At 42.8% G+C, this 22,152-nt stretch overlaps 1 protein-coding gene across 3 annotated transcripts in view; it reads left to right on the plus strand.

Moving 5' to 3' along the window:
- Atp10b (ATPase phospholipid transporting 10B (putative)) overlaps positions 1-22,152 on the plus strand; it is a 109,284-nt gene that overhangs the window by 53,171 nt on the left and 33,961 nt on the right. For all 3 annotated transcript variants that reach the window (XM_027938720.2, XM_071611815.1, XM_071611816.1), the window contains 6 exons: positions 3,715-3,906; positions 5,252-5,852; positions 8,128-8,237; positions 10,198-10,324; positions 12,930-13,114; positions 17,531-17,852. In XM_027938720.2, coding sequence (XP_027794521.2) covers positions 3,715-3,906; positions 5,252-5,852; positions 8,128-8,237; positions 10,198-10,324; positions 12,930-13,114; positions 17,531-17,852 — 1,537 coding nt within the window. The remainder of the gene's footprint in view (positions 1-3,714; positions 3,907-5,251; positions 5,853-8,127; positions 8,238-10,197; positions 10,325-12,929; positions 13,115-17,530; positions 17,853-22,152) is intronic.

Raw genomic sequence — 22,152 nt, forward strand, 5'->3', positions numbered from 1 at the left:
GATTCAAGGTCCAGCAAATTATTGATGATTTTGCAACCTTGAATAAATTATTTGACTGCAGTGAACCTTTTTTGCCTCCCAATGAAAATGAAAGAATGGGAGTAGCCTTATCGCACTTCGACGATGATTAGATGATGCATAAGAAAGTGTTTAGCAAAGGGCCTGACTTCACTCTACATTCTCAATAAAAGCTATCTGATAATAATAGGACCCTGGAGGGTGAGCTCTGAGAGCACCTTCCTCCAGGAGGGTTGTTATGAGTTTAAGGTGTCCTGCAATAGAAAGAAATCCAACCAATTGAGAACCTGGTGTCCATAAACTTCTGAGTTGAATATCTAGTGACCTCCCACGAATTTATATTTCTTTTCCTTCAGAGAAATGGACTGGCCAAAGAGCCAGTGGTGGGCAGAGGCACTGCTTTTATCTAAGTGCTCCAGGGGCCGAGTTCCTAATGTTAATGGACCACAAGGAACCACTGGGCTGGAGCAGAAGGAACCGTGAAGAACCTGGCTCTGCAGAGGCAGGTCTGTGGTGACTGGATAAGATCGACTGATGTCCACTCCTGGCACCTACAGGCTGGGCCTGCTGCCAGTGCAGGACCTTTGCAGAGGAGCCTTTTTAAAAAATGCATTTTTATGTGATTGGGTGGAAAAAATGTTTTGTTTTAACAAAAAGATGTAAAGCATTAATCAGTGGTGAGGTATAGTGATTCCAGAAAGGAGTCAATCAACAAACATTTTTGAGGGAGTAAGGTTAAACCCAGAGGTGCTTAACCACTGAGCCACATCCCCAGCACTTTTTATGTGTTTTACTTAGAAACAGGGTCTTGCTAAGTTGTGAAGAGCCTCACTAAGTTGCTGAAACTGGCTTTGAACTCGCAATCTCCTGCCTCAACCTCCCGAGCCACTGAGATTACAGGCCACAGCACCTGGCTCAACAAACATTTTGAGTGCCTGCAATCTGCCAGGTACTGAGGACCCATCCAGAGACAGTCTTGGCTCTCATGACACTGAGAGTAAATGTACATGAAGTAAATAACAGTCAGTCATTTTACATGTCCCATTTGGAAATAGACAGCTTGGAGCAAAGCAGTACATTGTAAGGGGCTGAGGTCCAGTGAGTAAAACCTGTCTTAGCTCTGACCCTAAGTCAATGCATGATCTTGAACCGTTCACTTCCCTTTTCTTTTGTACTTAGTTTCATCATCAAGGAAAAATAGAGGGTCTGGCTTTGAGGGCCCCCAATTTTGTTCCCCACCTCTGGGTATCTGTGGTCAGGCTTGTTGATGCCTGGTCTGGGGTTGGAGAGAAGAAATTTTAGAGTCAGGCCATCTGGAATGAGCTGAAGGAATCCCTCCCACTTACTGTGTGACCTTCAATAAGGTACTGAACTTCTCTGGACATCAGTTTCCTCATCTGAAATACAGAGGTTAATGGGGGACTAGCACTCAGCTGCTGCTCAGGGATGCAATGAGGTAAGGGCACACTTGGAACATAAGATATGCTGTGTGGACAGGAGCTCTCACTCTTATCACGAGAAATGGGCTGACAGTGATTTGGGGGAGTTGGTGAAATGGTGAGAGGCACTGGAGGAAGCCCTGTACTAGCTGAGATCCAGGGATCCCAGCTCTGATTCTGGCTTTACACTACCTCACTGGGTGACATTGGGGAAGTCAGCCCATCTCTTTGGATTTCAATCAAGTTGAGATTAGCTTGATCTCAGCCTGAAACTGCAACAACCTGGTGAGGTCAGGTGAATGGCATGGATGAGGAAGGTAGGAAAGTCAGGAATGTGAGCTCCTGTTATGAAGGCTGTGCTCAAAGCCAGAGAGGGTGGATAATGCACGTGCCCTTTGCAAGTCTTCTGAAAATAGTGTGGATGGCTTACCCTGGCTTAGGGGGTGATGGACGGAAACGCAGATTTGATATAGTTTTACTAGTACTCTTCCTTTGGGTAAGTTGGCTTTTTCTGGATATCAACTTCTGCTATGAATAAATTGGGTGCATACCTAAATGGGAGAGGATGCTTGAAGAGTGTGCTGTATTCCTGTAGGGTGTGCATGCCAGTTTCCTCCCCGTGGCTCTCACCTGCACGGACAGCCCCAGGAAGGACAGAATAGAATTTCGGGAATCACTGCATTTGGTATTTAGAGAAGACATCTGAGGACTCTTTACCCGCTGGAATTTTTTTTTTTTTAATTCAAACTTGGGTTTTTATTTGTAAAGCTCATTGAACCTCAGTCTTCCTCCTGCACTCGTCAGTCAAGATTCCCTCGGTCTGTTCTTTTTAACCACTGACCCTTCTAAACTATAATTTAGCTGTAAACTCTGAACCCAGAGAGAAATGGCTTTATGTGTAAATGTCTTTGTAGAGTGAGTTTGTTGTATCAAACTACTCAGAACTGGTTGGTGGTTGAGCTTCTGCTTCAAAGAAACCTGTAGTTAAAAGTTCTAGAAGATACAACCACATAGAAAACTCAATCTCTTCTTTGAGGCCCTTGCCTAACTTCTGGAGAGAGTCAATAGGGACAGAAAAAAGTGAATTTAAAATGGGTCAGGTCAAGATGGCGGCAGAGAAGTAAGCAAAGCTAGACATTCCTCCCCTCCCATCACCACCCCGTGAAGCTGTCCTGGCATCAATTCCTGAGGGGAAGGGAGGGTGGAGATAGAGGGAGATGGATGAACTGTCAATAAAACCAGATATAGGCCAATATGTAATGAATACCAAAGGGATGGTATTAAGTGGCAACTTCTATAAAGATGTTAAAAATGGAAACCCATGAGTCAGATCCAGCCCAGAGACTAAAAAGAAAAAAAGAAAAAAAAAGAGGTCACTTATCTCTGCTTTATCCTGAAAAGTCAGGCTATTTAGCAAAGTGGATCAGCATGGGAGCATTGCCCACCACTCTTCAGATAGGGTCTGACTTGCCAGTTCTGTATTTCTCACCATCCTGAAATATCCTCATCTGTATCTTGGTCCATCCATGCATGTTACATGTGAACGTTTCAAGAACTCATTATTGCAGTTCAAAAGGAAGAGAATTCATTGGAAGCTGGATAAAATCTCACGGGCAGGTGTGACTTCTGGTTATTTGAAATCTAGGTAGGACTTTGGTGGATAGGAGAGGATTTTTCAAAGTGTTATCAGAAGCACAGAAGGAAGAGGGAGCACATCTCGAATGCAGCAAACAGACCACCAGGCTGAGCTGAGGGTCCACACTGAGAAGAAGTGGGAGTAAAAAGTGGAAATCTAAACTGCAAAACACTCTAGATGCCATATGAATCGATCGTGCTAACAGTGGAGGTCTGAGGTTTTTCGAGTGCCAGGAGGAAAATGGAGTTTTAGGGACTGAAAAAAAAAATCATACACGTGAAGGGTCAAAAAGAAAAGAAATGAGAGCCAACAACCTGGGTTTAGAGGATGGTATGGAAATCCAAGATGGAGGGCCAGAGGGTCTGGGCATGGTGAGAAGCATCAGGAATGGTGAACAAATGGAGAGGCATAGCGGGGAAGAAGGGGGAAGAACTTCCAGGACCTGGTAGCTGGAAGATATGGGGAGTTGATAGACAGGGAGTAATCCAATAAAAATCGGCAATGATCAGACCAGATGCAAGACTGCTGTGAAGACTGTATCGCCCTTTCCTCCAGGCATGCCAAAAATCTGATGATGGGGACCTTCCTTCCCAAAGACTCACTCAAGGCTGTCTCTTCCAGGAAAAAGATGTGACTCCAGATAAAAACCTACTGACCAAGGTCCAAGATGCTGCCCTGTGGCTGGAGACCTTATCGGATGCCAGACCACCCAAGTCGTCTCACTCCACCACGTCCTCCATCGCTGACTTCTTCCTTGCCCTTACCATCTGCAACTCTGTCATGGTTTCCACAACCACAGAACCCAGACAGAGGGTAAGGACCAAGGGTAGAGGTGGGGGTGGGGGAGGGGAGGAAGGTAGGAGGTAAGGGAGAAGAGGGTGCGAGAGAAGCAAGGGGAGAAACCCTGATCAGAGAGACATGTGGGTCCTAGCCAAGTGTTACCATTTCGTCACTGTGAGACTTTGAACCAATCTCTTATCTTTTCTGGGTCCTCATTTGAAATAAAATGGAAAAGTTATATAGGAGCACTCTCTCTGCAACTTTCAATTTCTTTTTTTATCTGCCTGCAAGATAGATATTAAGAGTTAGTGTTTACTGAACGCTTGGCTATGTGCCAGCCCCATACTAAACACTTGGCCTGCATTATCATTTAGCCATCACAACCCCAAAGCACTATGGGTTTTACAAGTGAAGTAATGGTCAGTCTAAGAATGTCAGTAACTTAACAAAGGAGTTAATATATAGCAGAACCATAATGATTACTAATACCATGTTACGCTGACCCCTGTTTTTATGTAGGGATTAAAATATACTAAGTATTCTTATCATGGAAATATGCACACAATGGTCACTTATGTAAAGTTTTACTTTGAAATTTACCGAAGTGGATTCGTCTTCAATTATCCACAAACTCTTCACCACACCCCCTGGGGAATTGCTGATGAGAATAACTAGGTGATATAACGTGCAGTTACAAAATAAAGAGAAGGGAATTCACTCAAGCACCAAACCACAACCTTCCTTTAAGATGCCCAGATTCCAAACTACCCTGAGAAGTTGCTTTGGCCCCAGAAAAATCACCAAGTGATCAGAAGTTTTCAGGGAGATTTGGGAGTCAAAAAGCATTATCTGGAGAAATTATTTTGAGAAGGAAAGAAGTGCCTACCATTTTGGAAGAGACAGCATCCAACTCTCAGTTTTCGAGTTCATAGGGGGACTCGAGCTGGCAGAGACCTCAAGAGCCCAATCTCTGGAGTCAGACAGACCTACGTCACGAGTCCCAGCTTTGCCAGCAACACACTGGTTGATCTTGGCCAATTTATCTAACCCCTTGGTACCTGGGCTTCCTCATCCATAAACCAAAATATTGATAGTGCCTGACTTTCATCTCCTTGTCTTCCTTGTGTCCATGATCAAGGTGGAATGACAAAGGAAAATGGGCACTCTCACCCCATAGACTTTCAGGCCTGCAAGGAAATAAATTTGAGTTCTCCCATTTTTTGGGTGGGTAAGACAAGGCCCAGAGAGGAGAGGAAACTTGCCCTTGATCTCAGAAGGCCCAGATAGTCCTCTTAATGCAAAATTGTCTTCCTGTTCTGCATGAAATAGCTTGGTAGTATTTCCAAAATGTAATGCTCGACTTTCCTCCTGACCACAGGTCACCATCCCACCCTCCAGCAAGGCTCTGGGGATGTCCCTGGAGAAGATCCAACAGCTCTTCCAGAGGTTGAAGCTAATGAGCCTCAGCCAATCATTCTCATCCACTGCGCCCTCTGACACAGACCTGGGGGAGAGTTTCGGGGCTAACATGCCCCCCACAGACTCAGACGAGAAAGACGATGCCTCTGTGTACAGTGGAGACTGCTCCACAGATGGCGGCTACAGGAGCAGCACGTGGGACCAGGGTGACATCCTGGGGTCCGAGTCAGGGGCATCCTTGGAGGAGGTACCAGGGGGCCCAGCTCTCAGCCTGACCAGCCCCGAGTTCTGTTACGAGGCCGAGAGTCCTGACGAGGCAGCCCTGGTGCATGCTGCTCATGCCTATAGCTTCACACTAGTGTCCCGGACACCTGAGCAGGTGACCGTGCGTCTGCCCCAGGGCACCTGCCTCACCTTTGACCTCCTCTTCACCCTGGGCTTTGACTCTGTCAGGAAGAGAATGTCTGTCGTTGTGAGGCACCCGCTGACCGGTGAGATCATCGTCTACACCAAGGGAGCAGACTCAGTTATCATGGACCTGCTGGAAGACCCAGCCCATGGTGAGTCACACCTTCTAGGGCTCCAGGGACAGAGAGCTCTGAGGTTTGATGGGCAGTGTCCGATGGCAGTGAGCTCAAGTTATAGTGTCACCTTGTCCAGCAGGCCTCAACTAGAATACAGGCCCACAAGATGTCCTCAAAGCAAGGTCCTTGAAACACTGTATTTTACATCACTGTGACCTGGAGAATCATTGCTCATTAGTGTATTAAAGACTCTCTACAGTCTCGTAATAGAGAAGGCTCTTTAACTTATCTAGTTTTCCAAACTCATTCACACATGGATTATCCACAGGCAATTTTTTGTTGTTGTTGTTACATCAGAATATCCATTAACAAACCTAGAACACAGTGTGCTCCTCACCCTTCCCTTTGGAGAGCCGCCAACTCAACCCAGGGAGAGAAGTGACTTGGAGAGATGATGGGGTTAGCTAGTGTTAAATCCAGGGTCCTGGATCCCAGTGTATGCTCTTTTCATCTGCCAGAACCCTGCACTGGGCTCAGTTCACTATGGGAAGCCTCAAGGGTCCCTCCTTATCATCCTTTTCCCCAGCCTCTCCCAGATGGATTTTCATAAACTTGCACTGAGCCACAAAAATGTTCCAAAGTCCCTACATATCAGTGTCCAATTTTGGAGCAGCATGAATTAGTGTGCAGCCGCTTCCTGATTGCTAACAAGGAGAAGACAGTTATGGGCCATGATTCTCCCAGGATAGTAGATTCCAGCCAAGTTTTAGAATTGCCCAGGCAGCCCTGCGCCTCCTGCATTATCAGCTGTGGACCACAGCCAAGAGGTTCGTGGGGATTGATTAGTGTTTAGAATGGGAAGGGAGCTAATTAGTTCTCTTCATCTCCAGACTCTGGCAGACAAGCAAATTCAGTGCTTCTGAATTGAAGGAGGCATAGTCCTCTATCTCTGGGTGACAGCCATCCAAGTTACCTTGGAGATGTTTATTTGTTCCTCACCTGCTTGCAAAGTGAATTAGAGATGCTTCCAATGAACAACAATGTTACTGTAAGAAATGAGAAGAAAAACTTTGAAAGGGGGAAAATATTAATATATTTCTAACCCCGTTTTTAATATATTTCCAGTGTTTGAACATTCAGTTTGACTATGAGGTTCCTGGCAGCCTCAGCAAAAAGGTAAACTCAAAGTCTCATGAATGGAAGACAAGGGTTTAATCTCAAGCACTGGTGTCTTTCAAAATAAAATATTGTAAGGCAATGCCCAAATGAGATGTGTTTCAGGCACCTAAGCAATGAGAAAATAATAGTTGGAAGGATTTTTATAGCATCTAAAAACAGCCTCAAAGTGACATTATGAGAAAACCAGAGCTTTGTTGGACTTTATGCTTGTGCCACTATTAAGAATTGTATTTTTAATTTTGCATTGTCTGTAGGATTAATGAGATTCACATATTCTGTTCACTACTTAGGACCTCTAGAGATCTCAATCCAGCCCTGCTAAAGGCAGATTCTGAAGTTTTTTCCAAGCTTAGCTTCACAGAGTGCGGCAATTGATTGATTAGTGATGTCTGTGATAATTAGACCAAGGAAGTGGTGAGGACTGGGATCCTACCCCACACCAGCCAACCCAGGCTTGAAAGCTTTGCGTTTTATGATTAAAGTATTAGAATTTCAAGAGAAAAAGACAAATGACTTCTGAAAGAAATTTATTATGTAGAACTTCACAGAGGAGACTTTGAACAACCCACTAAAATATTTTTTCAGACTAGATTTACAGGAAATGCAAAAAAAAAAAGGTTTTTTCTAAGATCATCTCCTATATAGAAATCAAGCCTAATTGAACAAGGTTCGTGTGGTGACGGATTTAACTAATGAGATGCAGGTTCTAGTTGTTTCGAGACCTAACACAACACAGAAACAAAGCAGATGACAAGATTGTGGATAGAGAACAATCTGAAAGTCAGGACCACCTTAGGTGTAAACAAGGATTTAGACTTCTGGTCCCAATTCACAGCTTCCACAGGACCTAGAAATATCCCTTAAGTTCCAGGTGATTTTCATGCCAATGGGTGTTTGAGAACAATACCGTAAGGACCTACTTTCCCTAGCTAGGCTTTCAATGAGATGTAGAGAACAGACAATTTAAGGACTCTTGGAGTTATCTTCCAGGGCAACCTGACAGCCAGGAGAGTTCTACGATGTTCCTAGGGAGTGCTATTGCTAGAATGTCTCTGCTGAGGAGATCCCAGGGGGATGGGATTCTTAAGCATTTTTGTGCATGGTCTTATGGGAAATAATGACTATTTGACAGTGGCTGACGTTGATGTGGAAAAGAAGCTGAAGAAGATCCACGCCCGGACACAAAAACATCTAGACTTGTATGCAAGAGATGGTTTACGCACCCTGTGCATCGCCAAGAAGGTGAGAGCACATTCCTCCAGGCATGCTTTGAGTATCATCAGGTAGCTCAACGGCCTTAGTCCTGCTTTGGTCTCTTTATAAAAGATGCTTAGTGTTGTTTGTTTTTGCATTTTTTTTTAATTTTTTAATTTTTTATTGTGGGTTGTTCAAAACATTACAAATTTCTTAACATATCATATTCCACACTTTGATTCAAGTGGGTTATGAACTCCCACCTTCACCCCATACACAGATTGCAGAATCACATCAGTTACACATCCATTGATTTACAAATTGCCATACTAGTGTCTGTTGTGCTCAGCTGCCTTTCCCATCCTCCACCCTCCCCCCCCTCCCCTCTCTCTACCTCCTCCACTGTATAACCCTGATTTGTCACAAAAATCCACGACTTTGACTAATTTTGTTGGAGCAGAAATTTGAGCAGCAAGATCCCTTATCAGTGTGGTTTTCCTCATTCTCTGCTCTTCATTGTACATGTAAGGGGTAACCTATAACTCGATGTTAAAATTTTGCATTATTTGCCTGGATTCAAATTGGGAGGACGTTTATGTGTTCACATAGAGTCTAAATGTTTGGCTTCTCTTGAAAATTTAGAGGATCTGGGTCTCTATTGAATGTCAGCTAAAAAGCGTGTAGCAGCTGATTCCCATGATGAGGGACATAGGGACACATTCAGCAATGTTCTGCGGAATTACCCTGGGCCCAGTAATTGTTATGTAGATTACACACACCATGCTCCACAGATCTTTGTGGCCCATGTAGGAGCAAGAGGGCTGCAAATTGCAGAGTGGGGGCATCTGGCAGGTAGGAGTGCCATGATGGGCATGCATTGCTAGGTGGTGGCTTCTCCTCCCTAAATCCCCCGAGCTCCTCCTTTCTTTCATTATGCTTAGTGCAACATAGAGATCAAAAATTCTTGCTTCAAAGCCAGACCTCCCTGTGTGCAAGTCCCAGTCTCCACTTTGTATATATAACCTTGAACATGTTTCCTTGCCTGAGATGTTTTGTTTTGTTTTGGAGCAAAATGGTGCAAATGCTGTCTATCTTATTTGGTTAACTAAGGCTAATGCACATATAATGCCAGGGATAGTAATAAGTGCTTATTACTCTGAATTAGGATTATACCCTTACCATCTTCTAAAGTTATTTGTGCATATTTTGTTCCCGCTAATAGACTGTGCATTCCTCAAAATCAAAAGGCCTACCTGGGTCTTGTGGGTTTGTGCTATAATGTTCCACACAGGGACTGGGAATATTTGGTGCATGGACAAAAGAATCCTTAATTTATATAAGAGAATGCATATCACATAAAAAGTAGGGTCTACAAGTGCTAATGGACACTGAGGGAAGAAGAAATGCACCTATGTGTAGGACAGGAAGCCTAGCAGAGTGGTCCCTAGACTGTGCAAAATAAGGCTGCCCTCTCCTCTCCAGCCTTGTTTTTGGTCCCTTCCAACTTTACTTTTCATCCTTCCACCAACAGATATACTCAAGGCCAAGTTCGTTCCTATTACCCAGGCTTTGCATTTCCCAGGGCTGACCCTTTCTCATCATTGGATCTTAGCTTGCCTGCCACTTGTAGAATAGACCTGAACAGCCCTCTATCCCAGTTTTCCTCTTACCCCATCATCACACTCCATGATATCATCCTTTTCACTGTCTGCACAGTACTCCTGAAAGTGATCTTTTAATTTACCTATCTAATGTCTCTTATCTTCCACTAGCACATTAGCCCAGTTCTAGGACCTTGTCTGCCTGATCATCTCCAGTGCCCTGAGCATGCTGGGGACTCAAAAGATGTTTGGTGGTATAAGAACATACAGATCAATCTTTCATTGATTGAAGAGAGCGCCCCATCTGATGATGTCCTGTAGCTCAAACAGGCCTTGCAGGTGTGAGAGGAGGGATTCTACTTGCTGACCCACCCACAGTTATTAACAAACCTCTTTCTGTCCTGAAGGTAGTAAGTGAAGAAGACTTCAGGAGATGGGCCAGTTTCCGGCGTGAGGCCGAGGCATCCCTTGACAACCAAGATGAGCTTCTAATGGAGACAGCACAGCGTCTGGAGAATCAACTCACCTTACTTGGTAGCTAAAAATAAGTTATCATTATACAAAAAAAAAAAAAAAAGGAATTCCCTAAGTTGGAAGGGAGTTCTTGGCCCTGATTCTGATGTCACTATGGAGTTGTCTCAATTAGCAGCCTTCCCTGGGTACCCTTCCAGGTATTTGGCATAAATGGGCCATGTCATCACCCAACCCAAGGTTCCTGAGGAGGCCTGGGAGCATTCCTACTCTCTCTGCTGGAAGAAACCTGTGAGTTTGGCTCTTTCTCTAAGAGCACATTTTTTCTGTCCATTCAAAGGTTGGGCCCTAACTATGGGTCGGGTAACATGCTAGGCTTTGGGGCTACAACAGGGAGCAAGAGCCACAACTCTGCCCTTCCAGAACTCAGAGTCTAGCATGATACTGAATCCTTAGGCAAGTAACTTCGTCACTCTGAACAAGTGATAACAGCTGGGCTGGAAGAGGTACCAGATGAGATGGAAGTACAGGAAGGAGGTACTAACCTGACCCCTGGGCCAAGGAGGGCCTAGGACAACCATTAACTGAAAGGACCCAAATGAAGGCCCAGATATGAGATTCTCTGTGGCTGGAACAAAGTGCGGGGGAAGAATTGATGAGAGGTAAGAGAGGGCTGTGGGGCCCACACTACGAAGGATTAGATGAATCAGATGCTAAGTGTTTGGAGAGGGAAAGGCTTAGATTACAAAAATTGCCCTGACTACTGATATATGGAAGGTAGATTGATATACTGGGGGAAGATAAGAAGCACCAAGACTGATTAAAAAATAGATTGCATTCCTACTGTAAGAAAAGCATTGCAAAAGAGGAGGCTTTGTTAATCAGACCTTGGGAACAAGGTCTTGCCAAGGCAATGTCTGACAGCATGCACTGACAGGGAAGTAATGGTGACCAGAGGATGAGGGCCAAGTTCAAGCCCTGTCATGACCTTGCTGTATGCCCAGTGACACATCCCTGCACCTTAGCTTCTCTGGACAAATATCTCTTGAGTACCCAGCCAAGCAGAGCCCAAGGAAAAAGACCAAAGTTGCTATAAGAATATGTGCCTTTTCATATAAAAGGTAGCAACAAGATTTACTTGAACAGCCAGCAAGCAAGGAGAGAGAACTGCTCCCTACCTCTTTGGGTCTTTAGTTTCCTGTATCTTGGCCACAGAAGCCTTTGCTTGCTGCCTTATAAGGTCCTTTTAAGCTGGACCAGAGTCACTTAGTAATAGCCAGAAAATGGGCAGGCCAGAAACTTACCAACTATAAAAGGCTACTGAAGTTGCCCCTCCAAGAGGCCTCTCTGGTTTCTGGGTAGCACTGTGGCCCCAGGTGGCAAGAAGCGGCTGTCACCTTGGTCTGCTAAATGAGAGCTTGTCAGAACCCACTGGCCTCCCCTAGCAGGGAAAGGCTTCACTACCTTCCCCTTTCATTTTCCCTTTTGCACAAATAAATGTGTGTTTCTTCCTCTCCGTTACATAAGTCGTCTTCAGAAGCTCACCTGCAGTCTCACCCTGGGAGGGAAAGATGAGGCTCATGCTGTCACTTTTCAACCTGAAACACAAAACAGGCACATTTTGGGACAGAGAGGTTCCTTTTCTCCCCTCAAGATAGCTTGGAAAGTAGAGGACTGGGCTGAGGAGGGATTTCTTCTTGCCACCAAGAAACTGGCATGCCACTAAGAAGCTGCCTTGTCTGCATACTAGGTCCCCTAATATGAAATGATCTCTTCAATATGCATCCAATGTAACTGCTTTGCCAGCCTATTATCACTCTGGATTATTAAAAGAAACAAAATGCCTTGCTTCTGCCCAGAGTGAGATGGGTAGCCATTAGTCTGTGGCCTGAAATGAATCTCAATTTAAATGCAGATTTATTTTTGCTTCATCACTTAGCAACTATTCAATATTTGGGTATATATTCATCCGGATTGATGCAAAGCTTGAGATCCTTCAAAAACTGTGAAAGCTGCCTGTATATTATAAAAAATGTCTCTGTTAATTCCAGCAGGGTTAGTTACAAAGAGTTCAGTGTCTCCACTTCTCCTCATTCTTTGTGATAGTTTGGATCACCAAAACCTCTCCCCTGCACTCAGCTCAACCTCCTAAGTAACTGCTAGCCCTGAATTTCATCTTGCTTCCTCCAACCCCTAATCCATTCTCTAGAATGATTTTAAAACACAAACTGATCCTGTCCCTCTCCAAGTTAACACCCTTTAATAACTCTCGTTGCCACCAAATAAATTGCAAACCCCTCAAGGCTGACGGACTCTGCCTGCAGCCCTTCTCTTCCTCCCTGGCTACACCTCTCACTTCATCTTCAATATGTCCCCAGCAAGGCCTTTCCTGACCTCCTAGGTGAAGTCCAGTTCTCCTCCTGTGTACGTACAGGGCACATTGGCTTTTTCTAATCACCTAGCTCAGTTATAAATCCTTCTTCATTGACTTTCGATTTCTGAGAGGGTAGGAACCAGCTCTACCCAGTTCATTGTTTACCCTGGGTGCCTGACCTAGCACATATTAATAACATTTAATAAACATTGCCTTGCTTCATAGGGCTTTGGGGAACTTAAGAAGCCACTATTTCACCATAAATATGAGCTATGGTGTCTTTGATCACTCCAGGAGCCACTGGGATCGAAGACCGGCTGCAGGAAGGAGTTCCAGATACAATTGCTGCTCTGCGGGAGGCTGGGATCAAGCTCTGGGTCTTGACAGGAGATAAGCAAGAGACAGCGGTCAATATCGCGTATTCCTGCAGACTGTTAGATCAGACCGACACCGTTTACTCCATTAATACTGAAAATCAGGTAAGACCAAAGTAGGAATCACGTATAAATATAGAACTTCACCCTAGTCAACAGGAGAAAGACTCATAGGTAAGATTTGGGCACACAGGGAAAGCACATCGGATCACACAGCTTAATATGCCCCCCCCATGTTGTCTGATCTTTTGTGTTACCTGCAATATTACAAGCTTGTACCTCTCCTCAAAACCGCCTCAGCAAAAGCAAGGTGCTAAGCAACTCAGGGAGACCCTGTTTCTAAATAAAATACAAAATAGGGCTGGGGATGTGGCTCAGTGGGCGAGTACCCCCGAGTTCAATTCCTGGCACCAAAAAACAAGTTAGTTGTATCTCTCCCAAATTCCATTCCTGGTCCAGTTTCCCCGTTTTACAGACAAGGAAATTAAAGACAATCCCAAAGGCTCAATCACTTGCTAGTTTCTGATAAAACTAAGGCCAGAACTCTGTTCTCCTGCTGGGCTAATGCTATTTACACTCTAAAACACTATTTACTCAAGAATTGCATTTTTAAGTTTCTTACAACATTAATTCACACGTCAGAACAGTCACAATTAAATTGAAACTGTTCCAAGTTTAAGGCTTCAGCGCCAATTTTATGTCCCGAAACCCCAAGGGAATAATAATGTAAGTCCAGTATGTTTTGATGGTGAAGGAAGAGAAAGAAGCCAAGTCCTAAAAGGCAATTTTCAACCAAAGTAGGGTATATAGGTTGTGGGTGGCAGGAAGTGAGGTTCAGGAAAGTGCTGTGTGAAATGGGAAGAAGAACATTCCAAGCTCTTATACAATTTTGCATTTAGGAGGCAAAATCTATTTTCACAATGCAAATTATTTTCACAATGCATCTTCTTGGCAAGAAGGTTGAGAGGTGAGCATGGAGACGTTCACACCTGTCTAAGGGGGCAGGGATTGGATTAGGCAGGCTGGTGGGCATCCCATAGGGAAAAGGACGGAGGAGGAAGGCCAGGAATTAAAGAAGCCAGGAAATGGGGAAATGAGGACACTGGCCTCTCTTCTTCAGCTTGCCTAAGTGCACTCTAGACCTAGAATGAAAATTTGGGAAGTTTTATATTTGGCTTTTATTCCATGCACAAGTATTTGAAAACGCATACACACACAGTATACTGTGAAGAATGCCTGAGAACCTTTAGATTATTTTTAATCCTTTTATGTCAGATGCCCAGATTATGCTTGATTAAACACCAGTGAATTTTGAAGATGAAAATACTCTCATGTAAAACTATAGCTTTAGTATTATGTCTAGGAAAAGAAGGTAATTTTCAGCTTGTTTAAGTGCTTGATCTCTGTAATAGTATTGATTCTTGACAGTCCTGCTTGCAATAGGAAATTGTCTGCCATGATCCGTCCTTCTGTCATCCCCCCACACACACCCGTGAATTCTGAAAGTAAGACACATGCAAATCTGTGAGGTGGCCAGCATGAAGGGGAGGGGTGGGATTCTCTTAAATGCAATGCATTCTTTTCGCATTGGGAGCCCAGGTTCCCAAGAAACAATGGGCCACACTCCAAGTAGTCGGTTCAGTCATGGAATCTTTAATTCCATACTGTCAGTCCTTTTATCACTGTCCAGGACCCTCAACATGATGCCTGAATCCTTATCCCTGCGCCACTAAACCTGCAATATTAGTCTTTTTCACCCTTGCCTGGGATTAAGCAGTAGGTACGTAAATATGTCAAGCCAGAAACTGGAAAAATACATTCTAAATCTTAGATTTATTTAAACCCCCATTTAATGTAATTACTTATTCAGTGGATATTTTCTCCAAGGGTTTTAATCTGCCTAATTCATTATAAATTGATTTAGGGTTACTGTGTCTTTCCTACGTACCTTAAAGCAATAAGCAAATTTGAGACCTATCTAGACCTCAGGGTTCTCATCCATAAAATGAGGGAAATACTAAGTCATCCCCAGAAATGTTAATTTGTCAAGAAATTTTTAAAGGGACTGATAACAACAACTGCTGTTATCAACAACCTGTAGTGCAGCTTAATAGTCTAAATACGGTACTTCTTGAACTTCACTCTCCTAATCTGTGTAAAAGGGTTTAAAATATTTACTTAAGAGGCTACTGGAAGGATTAAATAAGACCACAAAAAAAGCATTCACTTATAGTAACCAATACTAGTTACCTATGGCTGTATAACAAATTACTCCACAGTTTAGCAACTGAAACGGGGATTTAGGAGCCTGTGGGTTGGACTTCCACAAGCATCATCCTCACAGGGTGCCTGTGGTTCAAGGTCTCTATTGAGGTTGTAGTCAAGCCTGCAGGGCTCTGGACTCATCTAGAGGCTCAGCTGGATAGGTAGTTTGGGAGTAAGAAGAGTCCTGCTTCCAAGTCCACTCGTGATTGTCAGCAGGCCTCAGTTCCTAGCTGTTTGGGCCTCTCCACAGAGCTGCTACACAACACAGCAACTGGTTTTTTCCAAGGCAAATCTTTTCTATAGAATGAGAAAGAGTAACACCTCTTCGTTTTTTTTTTTTTTTTGTGGAATTCTTCTTCATTAGAAAGAAATAGGTAGATCTAATTCACACTCAGTGGAAAGAGATTATGCGAGAGCATGAGGACCAGTAAATGGGCAATTCCCCAGGAATTGGCCACCATCGAAACTTGACAGTAAATAGTCACTATTTGTAATTAATCCTTTGGAAATAAGCAAGTCAAGAAATTTGATTTTTGAGACTGACATTTCTAATGCCTTTCTGAAGACATATATTGGAGGGATTTATATAATCAATACCAACCCCGCTTCCAGAAAAGACCACCTTGTGTTATTTCCTAAATAAGTGCCTCTAATACAACTATTTGCTCCTGGAACCACTTCGTGTGGCTTCTTTGGGCTCTGTGCATTCCACATTGCCTCACAACATTTACTATCTCCTAAAGAAAAACTTGAGAACAACCAGCTACAGCTATGGCCGCATTTGCTCTAGAATGTATTCTAAACATTCCCAGATAGGTCTATGGGATATTGTTAAGAGTTCTATCACTTCAGAACTAACTTTACAAGTTTTGCTGATATGTGCATATGATCTGAAATGTTTCTAATTATTTCATTTAAATCAACTCATTTGAATTTTTATTTTTAGAATAATTACTTTGTGGGAGTTGCAGGGAACACTGGGGATTAAACCCAAGGACTCTACCACTGAGCTACACCCCAGCCCCCCTTATTTTAACATTTCATTTGGAGACGGGCCTCAAACTTGCAATCTTCCTGCCTCAGCTTCCCAAGTTGCTGGGATTACAAGTGTGTACCACTGCAACCCAGCTAGAATAAAATTTTAGCACTTCAATAAATGAAAAAAGTATTATTTCTTGCCCTGGATAAAAGAACACTGTAAAGTAATTACCATATGAATAAAGCAATGCTGCTAAAATTAATACTACCATCTTCCACAGCCTGTTCAGACATTACAGAGATATTAAGAATATAATGAGAACCAAAATCTGATTTTATCTTTGATATAGTCAAAAGTAATGGAAAACACTTATGAATAAATGACTTCCTCACTATATTTCAAAGTAAATATCAGTGGGGAAAAAATCAAGGGGATTCCTCCAAACCATAAGACTTTCACAGGGATGTTTTGTCCAAATCAAAGTGAGCAACATTTCATGCAGCAGTTCTTATGACCTTTTATGGAGTAGACCAACAGATAAAAACAAATCCAGGATAGATGTGGGTTTTTTTGTTTTATTTTTTGGTACCAGGCATTGCACTCAGGGGCACTCAACCACTGAGTCACACCCTCATTTTGTATTTTGTTCAGAGACAGGGTCTCATTAAGTTGCTTATCACCTCACTTTTACTGAGGTTGTACTTGTGATCCTCCTGCCTCAGCCTCCCCCCACAGTTGGGATTACAGGCATGTGCCACCATGCCGGCTGATGTGTTCTTTTTAATTAGGAAGCCACAGTTTGGGTAGTAATGGCCCTGCCTCCTCTACTGTGTTTGGATGACCTTGGGTGAGTCACCTGAGAGCTCACTGTTCCAATCTCATCTCTAAATGAAGCTCTGTTGTACCCATTAGGATGCTCTAAGAAGTAAAGAGCACTGAAATGACCTGTTAAAAAAAAAAAAAAGCACCATAACCGCATGAAATATTGTCATCATTTACCATCTTATTAGCATTATTTATCTTAAACCAACCTTGGATCAGTCTTCATCTTGCTGAGTTATTTCCACTTCTCAAGCAGTGTCTATTTTGACCGTTATTTGATTTCAAATTAATATTGCTTTGGTGCTATTTAAAATATTGCAGAAAAGGTAAACATTGGAAAACAACTCCCGAGTCATACCTATGATAGTAAAATTGTTATTATTAAAGTGAAAATTTTAACATACATTTGCAAGGTTGCTCGCTATGTTATAACCATATCCTCTCACTGTGTATAGGAGACCTGTGAATCCATCCTCAATTGTGCACTGGAAGAGGTCAAGCAGTTCCAGGAGCCACAGAAGCCAGGCTGCAAGCTCTTTGGCTTCCGCCTCCCTTCCAAGACCCCATCCCCCACCACCAGAGCTATGGCTCCCGAAGTTGGTGTGGTCATCAATGGGAAGACGCTGAATGTCATTTTCCAGGGAAAGCTGGAGAAGTTGTTTCTGGAGCTGACCCAGTATTGCCGGTCTGTCCTGTGTTGCCGCTGCACCCCACTTCAGAAGAGTATGATCGTCAAGTTGGTGCGAGACAAACTGGGCGTCATGACCCTTTCCATAGGTACCTATCATGCATAAGGCACAGGCGGCAGCTTAGCTGGGATTATCTGACAAAAGGCCTGGACCAGAAGTGGGAGGTCAGGGACCAAAGCAAGATGCTTAGACTTGTGGAAAGCCCTGGTCTCAGAAAGGTCAAAACTACAATCGAAAAGTGGCAACTAGGAGATCCAGCAGAGGTTGGAGTAGGAGAGTGCATCAAAGCTTTTGGGTCTCACAAGTCATATAAAGGAGGTTCAGGGCTTAGATGGAGGTTGATGCCAATGAGCGCCTTGAAATTCAGAACCTGCAAGTAGCTCAAAGTGTCACCAACACTGCACACTCAGGCCATCTCCATCCTAACATGCAGCCCATTTCTCCTTCAGTTCTTTCTGTACAGGGAAATAACCTCGGGCTTAAGAGCATTGAAGTCTGATGAGATTGTCTCACTTTTTAAGTGTATTCTAAATAAAAGGCTAACACAGAGCAGGTCCTCCATAAATGCTGGCAAGTTAATTGAATTATTCTGAGGGGATAAGCTTCAATCATTGCGAAACATAGATATAAACAGTACTCACTGAACACCCTCCACCAACAACCAGACCTGGTTTACAAGGGTCTTCACAACCTGGTCTCTGCTAACTATGCAGCTGTGTCTCCTGCCATGGCCACCTCCATTTCCCTGTCCTTTTGGCTCTCCATGTTCCAACCCAAGGTAACTGCTTGCCATTCTCCACGAGTCTTGTCCCCTCTCACACTTTTTACAAGAAGTTTCCTCTGTAAAAACACTTGGTCTGTTGCTATATAACCGCCCCTTCCCCTGGGATGGCCATAGGACCCACTGCCTTGGTATCATGCACTGTTATTTTTTCATGGTGGCCTCCTCTGTATACAATGTTTCCCTGAAGTACCAGGACCAGTCTGTTTTATTCACATTTGATCCCACACCATTGCATGCCAGACGTGCAAATCACAGCAATCCTCCCTTATCCATGTTTTACTTTCCACCGTTGCAGCTACCCATAGTTAAATGAGATCCAAAAAAAAGCAGAGAATTCAGGAAACTGATTCCTAAATTTTAAATAATTATTATAGTATACTGTTTTACTATACTGTTCTAGTAGTAGCTATTGTTAATGTCTTGTATATGACAGTAGAATGCGTTACAATTCTTATTACACATATAGAGCACGATTTTTCATGTCTTCATTTATACATATATACATATATTCACACCGATTCATGTCTTCATACCTGTGCTTTGGATAATAATGATCATCACATTCCAGCATCATTAATTACCTCATGCTCCCTCCCTTTCCCTCCAACCCCTCTGCCCTATCTACAATTCATCTATTCCTTCCATGCTCCTACTCCTTATCCCACTATGATTCAGCCTCCTTACATCAAAGAAAACATTCAGCATTTGGTTATTTGGGATTGGCTAACTTCACTTAGCATTATCTTCTCTAACTCGATCCATTTACCTGCAAATGCCATGATTTTACTCTTTTATTGCTGAGTAATATTCCATTGTGTATATATGCCACATTTTTTTTTATCCATTCATCCACTAAAGGGCATCTAGGTTGGTTCCACAGTTTCGCTATTGTGAATTGAGCTGCTATAAATATTAATGTGGCTGTGTCCCTGTAGTATGCTGTTTTTAAGTCCTTTGAGTATAGTCCAAGAAGGAGGATAGCTGGGTCAAATGGTGGTTTCATTCCCAATTTTCAGTCCCACCAGCAATGTATGAGTGTGCCTTTTCCCCCACAACACTTATTGTTGTTTGTCTTCATAATAGCTGCCATTCTGACTAGAGTGAGATGATATCTTAAGAGTAGTTTTGATTTGCACTTCTGATTGCTAGTGATGATGAACATTTTTTCATGTATTTATTGATTGTATATCATTTTCTGAGAAGTGTCTGTTCAGGTCCTTGGCCGTTTGTTGATTGGGTTATTTGGTTTTTTGGTGCTTAGCTTTTTGAGATCTTTATAGACCCTAGAGATTAGTGCTCTAACTGATGAGTGAGGGTTAAAAATTTGCTTCCAGGCTTTATATTCACCTCACAGATTGTTTCTTTTGCTGAGAAGAAACTTTTTAGTTTGAGTCCATCCCAGTTATTGATTCTTGGTTTTAATTCTTGAACCCCAGGAGTCTTATTAAGGAAGTTGGGGCCTAATCCCACATGATGGAGATTACAGCCATCTCTTCTATTAGACACAGGGTCTTTGGTTATATTCCTAAGTCCTTCATACATTTTAAGGTTTTTTTTGTATGGTGAGAGATAGGGGTTTAATTTCACTTTGTTGCATATGGATTTCCAATTTCCCCAGCACCATTTGTTGAAGAGGCTATCCTTCCTCCAATGCATGTTCTTGGCACCTTTGTCTAAGATAATTGTAATTTTGTGGGTTAGTCTCTGTGTCCTCTATTCTGTACCATTGGTCTACCAGTCTGTTCTGGTGCCAATAACAGGCTGTTTTTGTTACTATTGCTCTATAGTATAGTTTAAAGTCTGGTATAGTGATGCGACCTGCTTTATTCTTCCTACTAAGGATTGCTTTAGCTATTCTTTTTTTGTGTGTATGTTGTTTTTTTTAATTCTTATTGTTGGTTGTTCAAAACACTACATAGTTCTTGACATATCATATTTCACACTTTGATTCAAGTGGGTTATGAACTCCTATTTTTACCCCGTATACAGATTGCAGCATCACATCGGTTACACATCCACTGATTTACATATTGCCATACTAGTGTCTGTTGTATTCTGCTGCCTTTCCTATCCTCTACTATCCCCCTCCCCTCCCCTCCCATCTTCTCTCTCTACCCCATCTACTGTAATTCATTTCTCCCCCTTGTTTTTTTCCCCCTTTCCCCTCACTTCCTCTTGTATGTAATTTTGTATAACCATGAGGGTCTCCTTCCATTTGCATGCAATTTCCCTTCTCTCTCCCTTTCCCTCCCACCTCTCGTCCCTGTTTAATGTTAATCATCTTCTCATGCTCTTCCTCCCTACTCTGTTCTTAGTTACTCTCCTTATATCAAAGAAGACATTTGGTATTTGTTTTTTAGGGATTGGCTAGCTTCACTTAGCATAATCTGCTCTAATGCCATCCATTTCCCTGCAAATTCCATGATTTTGTCATTTTTTAATGCAGAGTAATACTCCATTGTGTATAAATGCCACATTTTTTTTTATCCATTCATCTATTGAAGGGCATCTAGGTTGGTTCCACAGTCTTGCTATTGTGAATTGTGCTGCTATGAACATCGATATAGCAGTGTCCCTGTAGTATGCTCTTTTTAGGTCTTTAGGGAATAGACCGAGAAGGGGAATAGCTGGGTCAAATGGTGGCTCCATTTCCAGCTTTCCAAGAAATCTCCATACTGCTTTCCAAATTGGCTGCACCAATTTGCAGTCCCACCACCAATGTACAAGTGTACCCTTTTCCCCACATCCTCGCCAGCACTTGTCGTTGTTTGACTTCATAATGGCTGCCAATCTTACTGGAGTGAGATGGTATCTTAGGGTGGTTTTGATTTGTATTTCTCTGACTGCTAGAGATGGTGAGCATTTTTTCATGTACTTGTTGATTGATTGTATGTCCTCCTCTGAGAAGTGTCTGTTCAGGTCCTTGGCCCATTTGTTGATTGGGTTATTTATTTTCTTATTGTTTAATTTTTTGAGTTCTTTGTATACTCTGGATATTAGGGCTCTATCTGAAGTGTGAGGAGTAAAGATTTGTTCCCAGGATGTAGGCTCCCTATTTACCTCTCTTATTGTTTCTTTTGCTGAGAAAAAACTTTTTAGTTTAAGTAAGTCCCATTTGTTGATTCTAGTTATTAACTCTTGTGCTATGGGTGTCCTATTAAGGAATTTGGAGCCCGACCCCACAATATGTAGATCAGAGCCAACTTTTTCTTCTATCAGACGCAGAGTCTCTGATTTGATATCTAGCTCCTTGATCCACTTTGAGTTAACTTTTGTGCATGGCGAGAGGAGGGGATTCAGTTTCATTTTGTTGCATATGGATTTCCAGTTTTCCCAGCACCATTTGTTGAAGATGCTATCCTTCCTCCATTGCATGCTTTTAGACCCTTTATCAAATATAAGATAGTTGTAATTTTGTGGATTTGTTTCTGTGTCCTCTATTCTGTACCATTGGTCCACCCGCTTGTTTTGGTACCAGTACCATGCTGTTTTTGTTACTATTGCTCTGTAGTATAGTTTGAAGTCTGGTATCGCTATACCGCCTGATTCACACTTCCTGCTTAGAGTTGTTTTTGCTATTCTGGGTCTTTTATTTTTCCATATG

Source organism: Marmota flaviventris, chromosome 5 (assembly GCF_047511675.1).
Source record: "Marmota flaviventris isolate mMarFla1 chromosome 5, mMarFla1.hap1, whole genome shotgun sequence".
Lineage (NCBI taxonomy): Eukaryota > Metazoa > Chordata > Mammalia > Rodentia > Sciuridae > Marmota > Marmota flaviventris.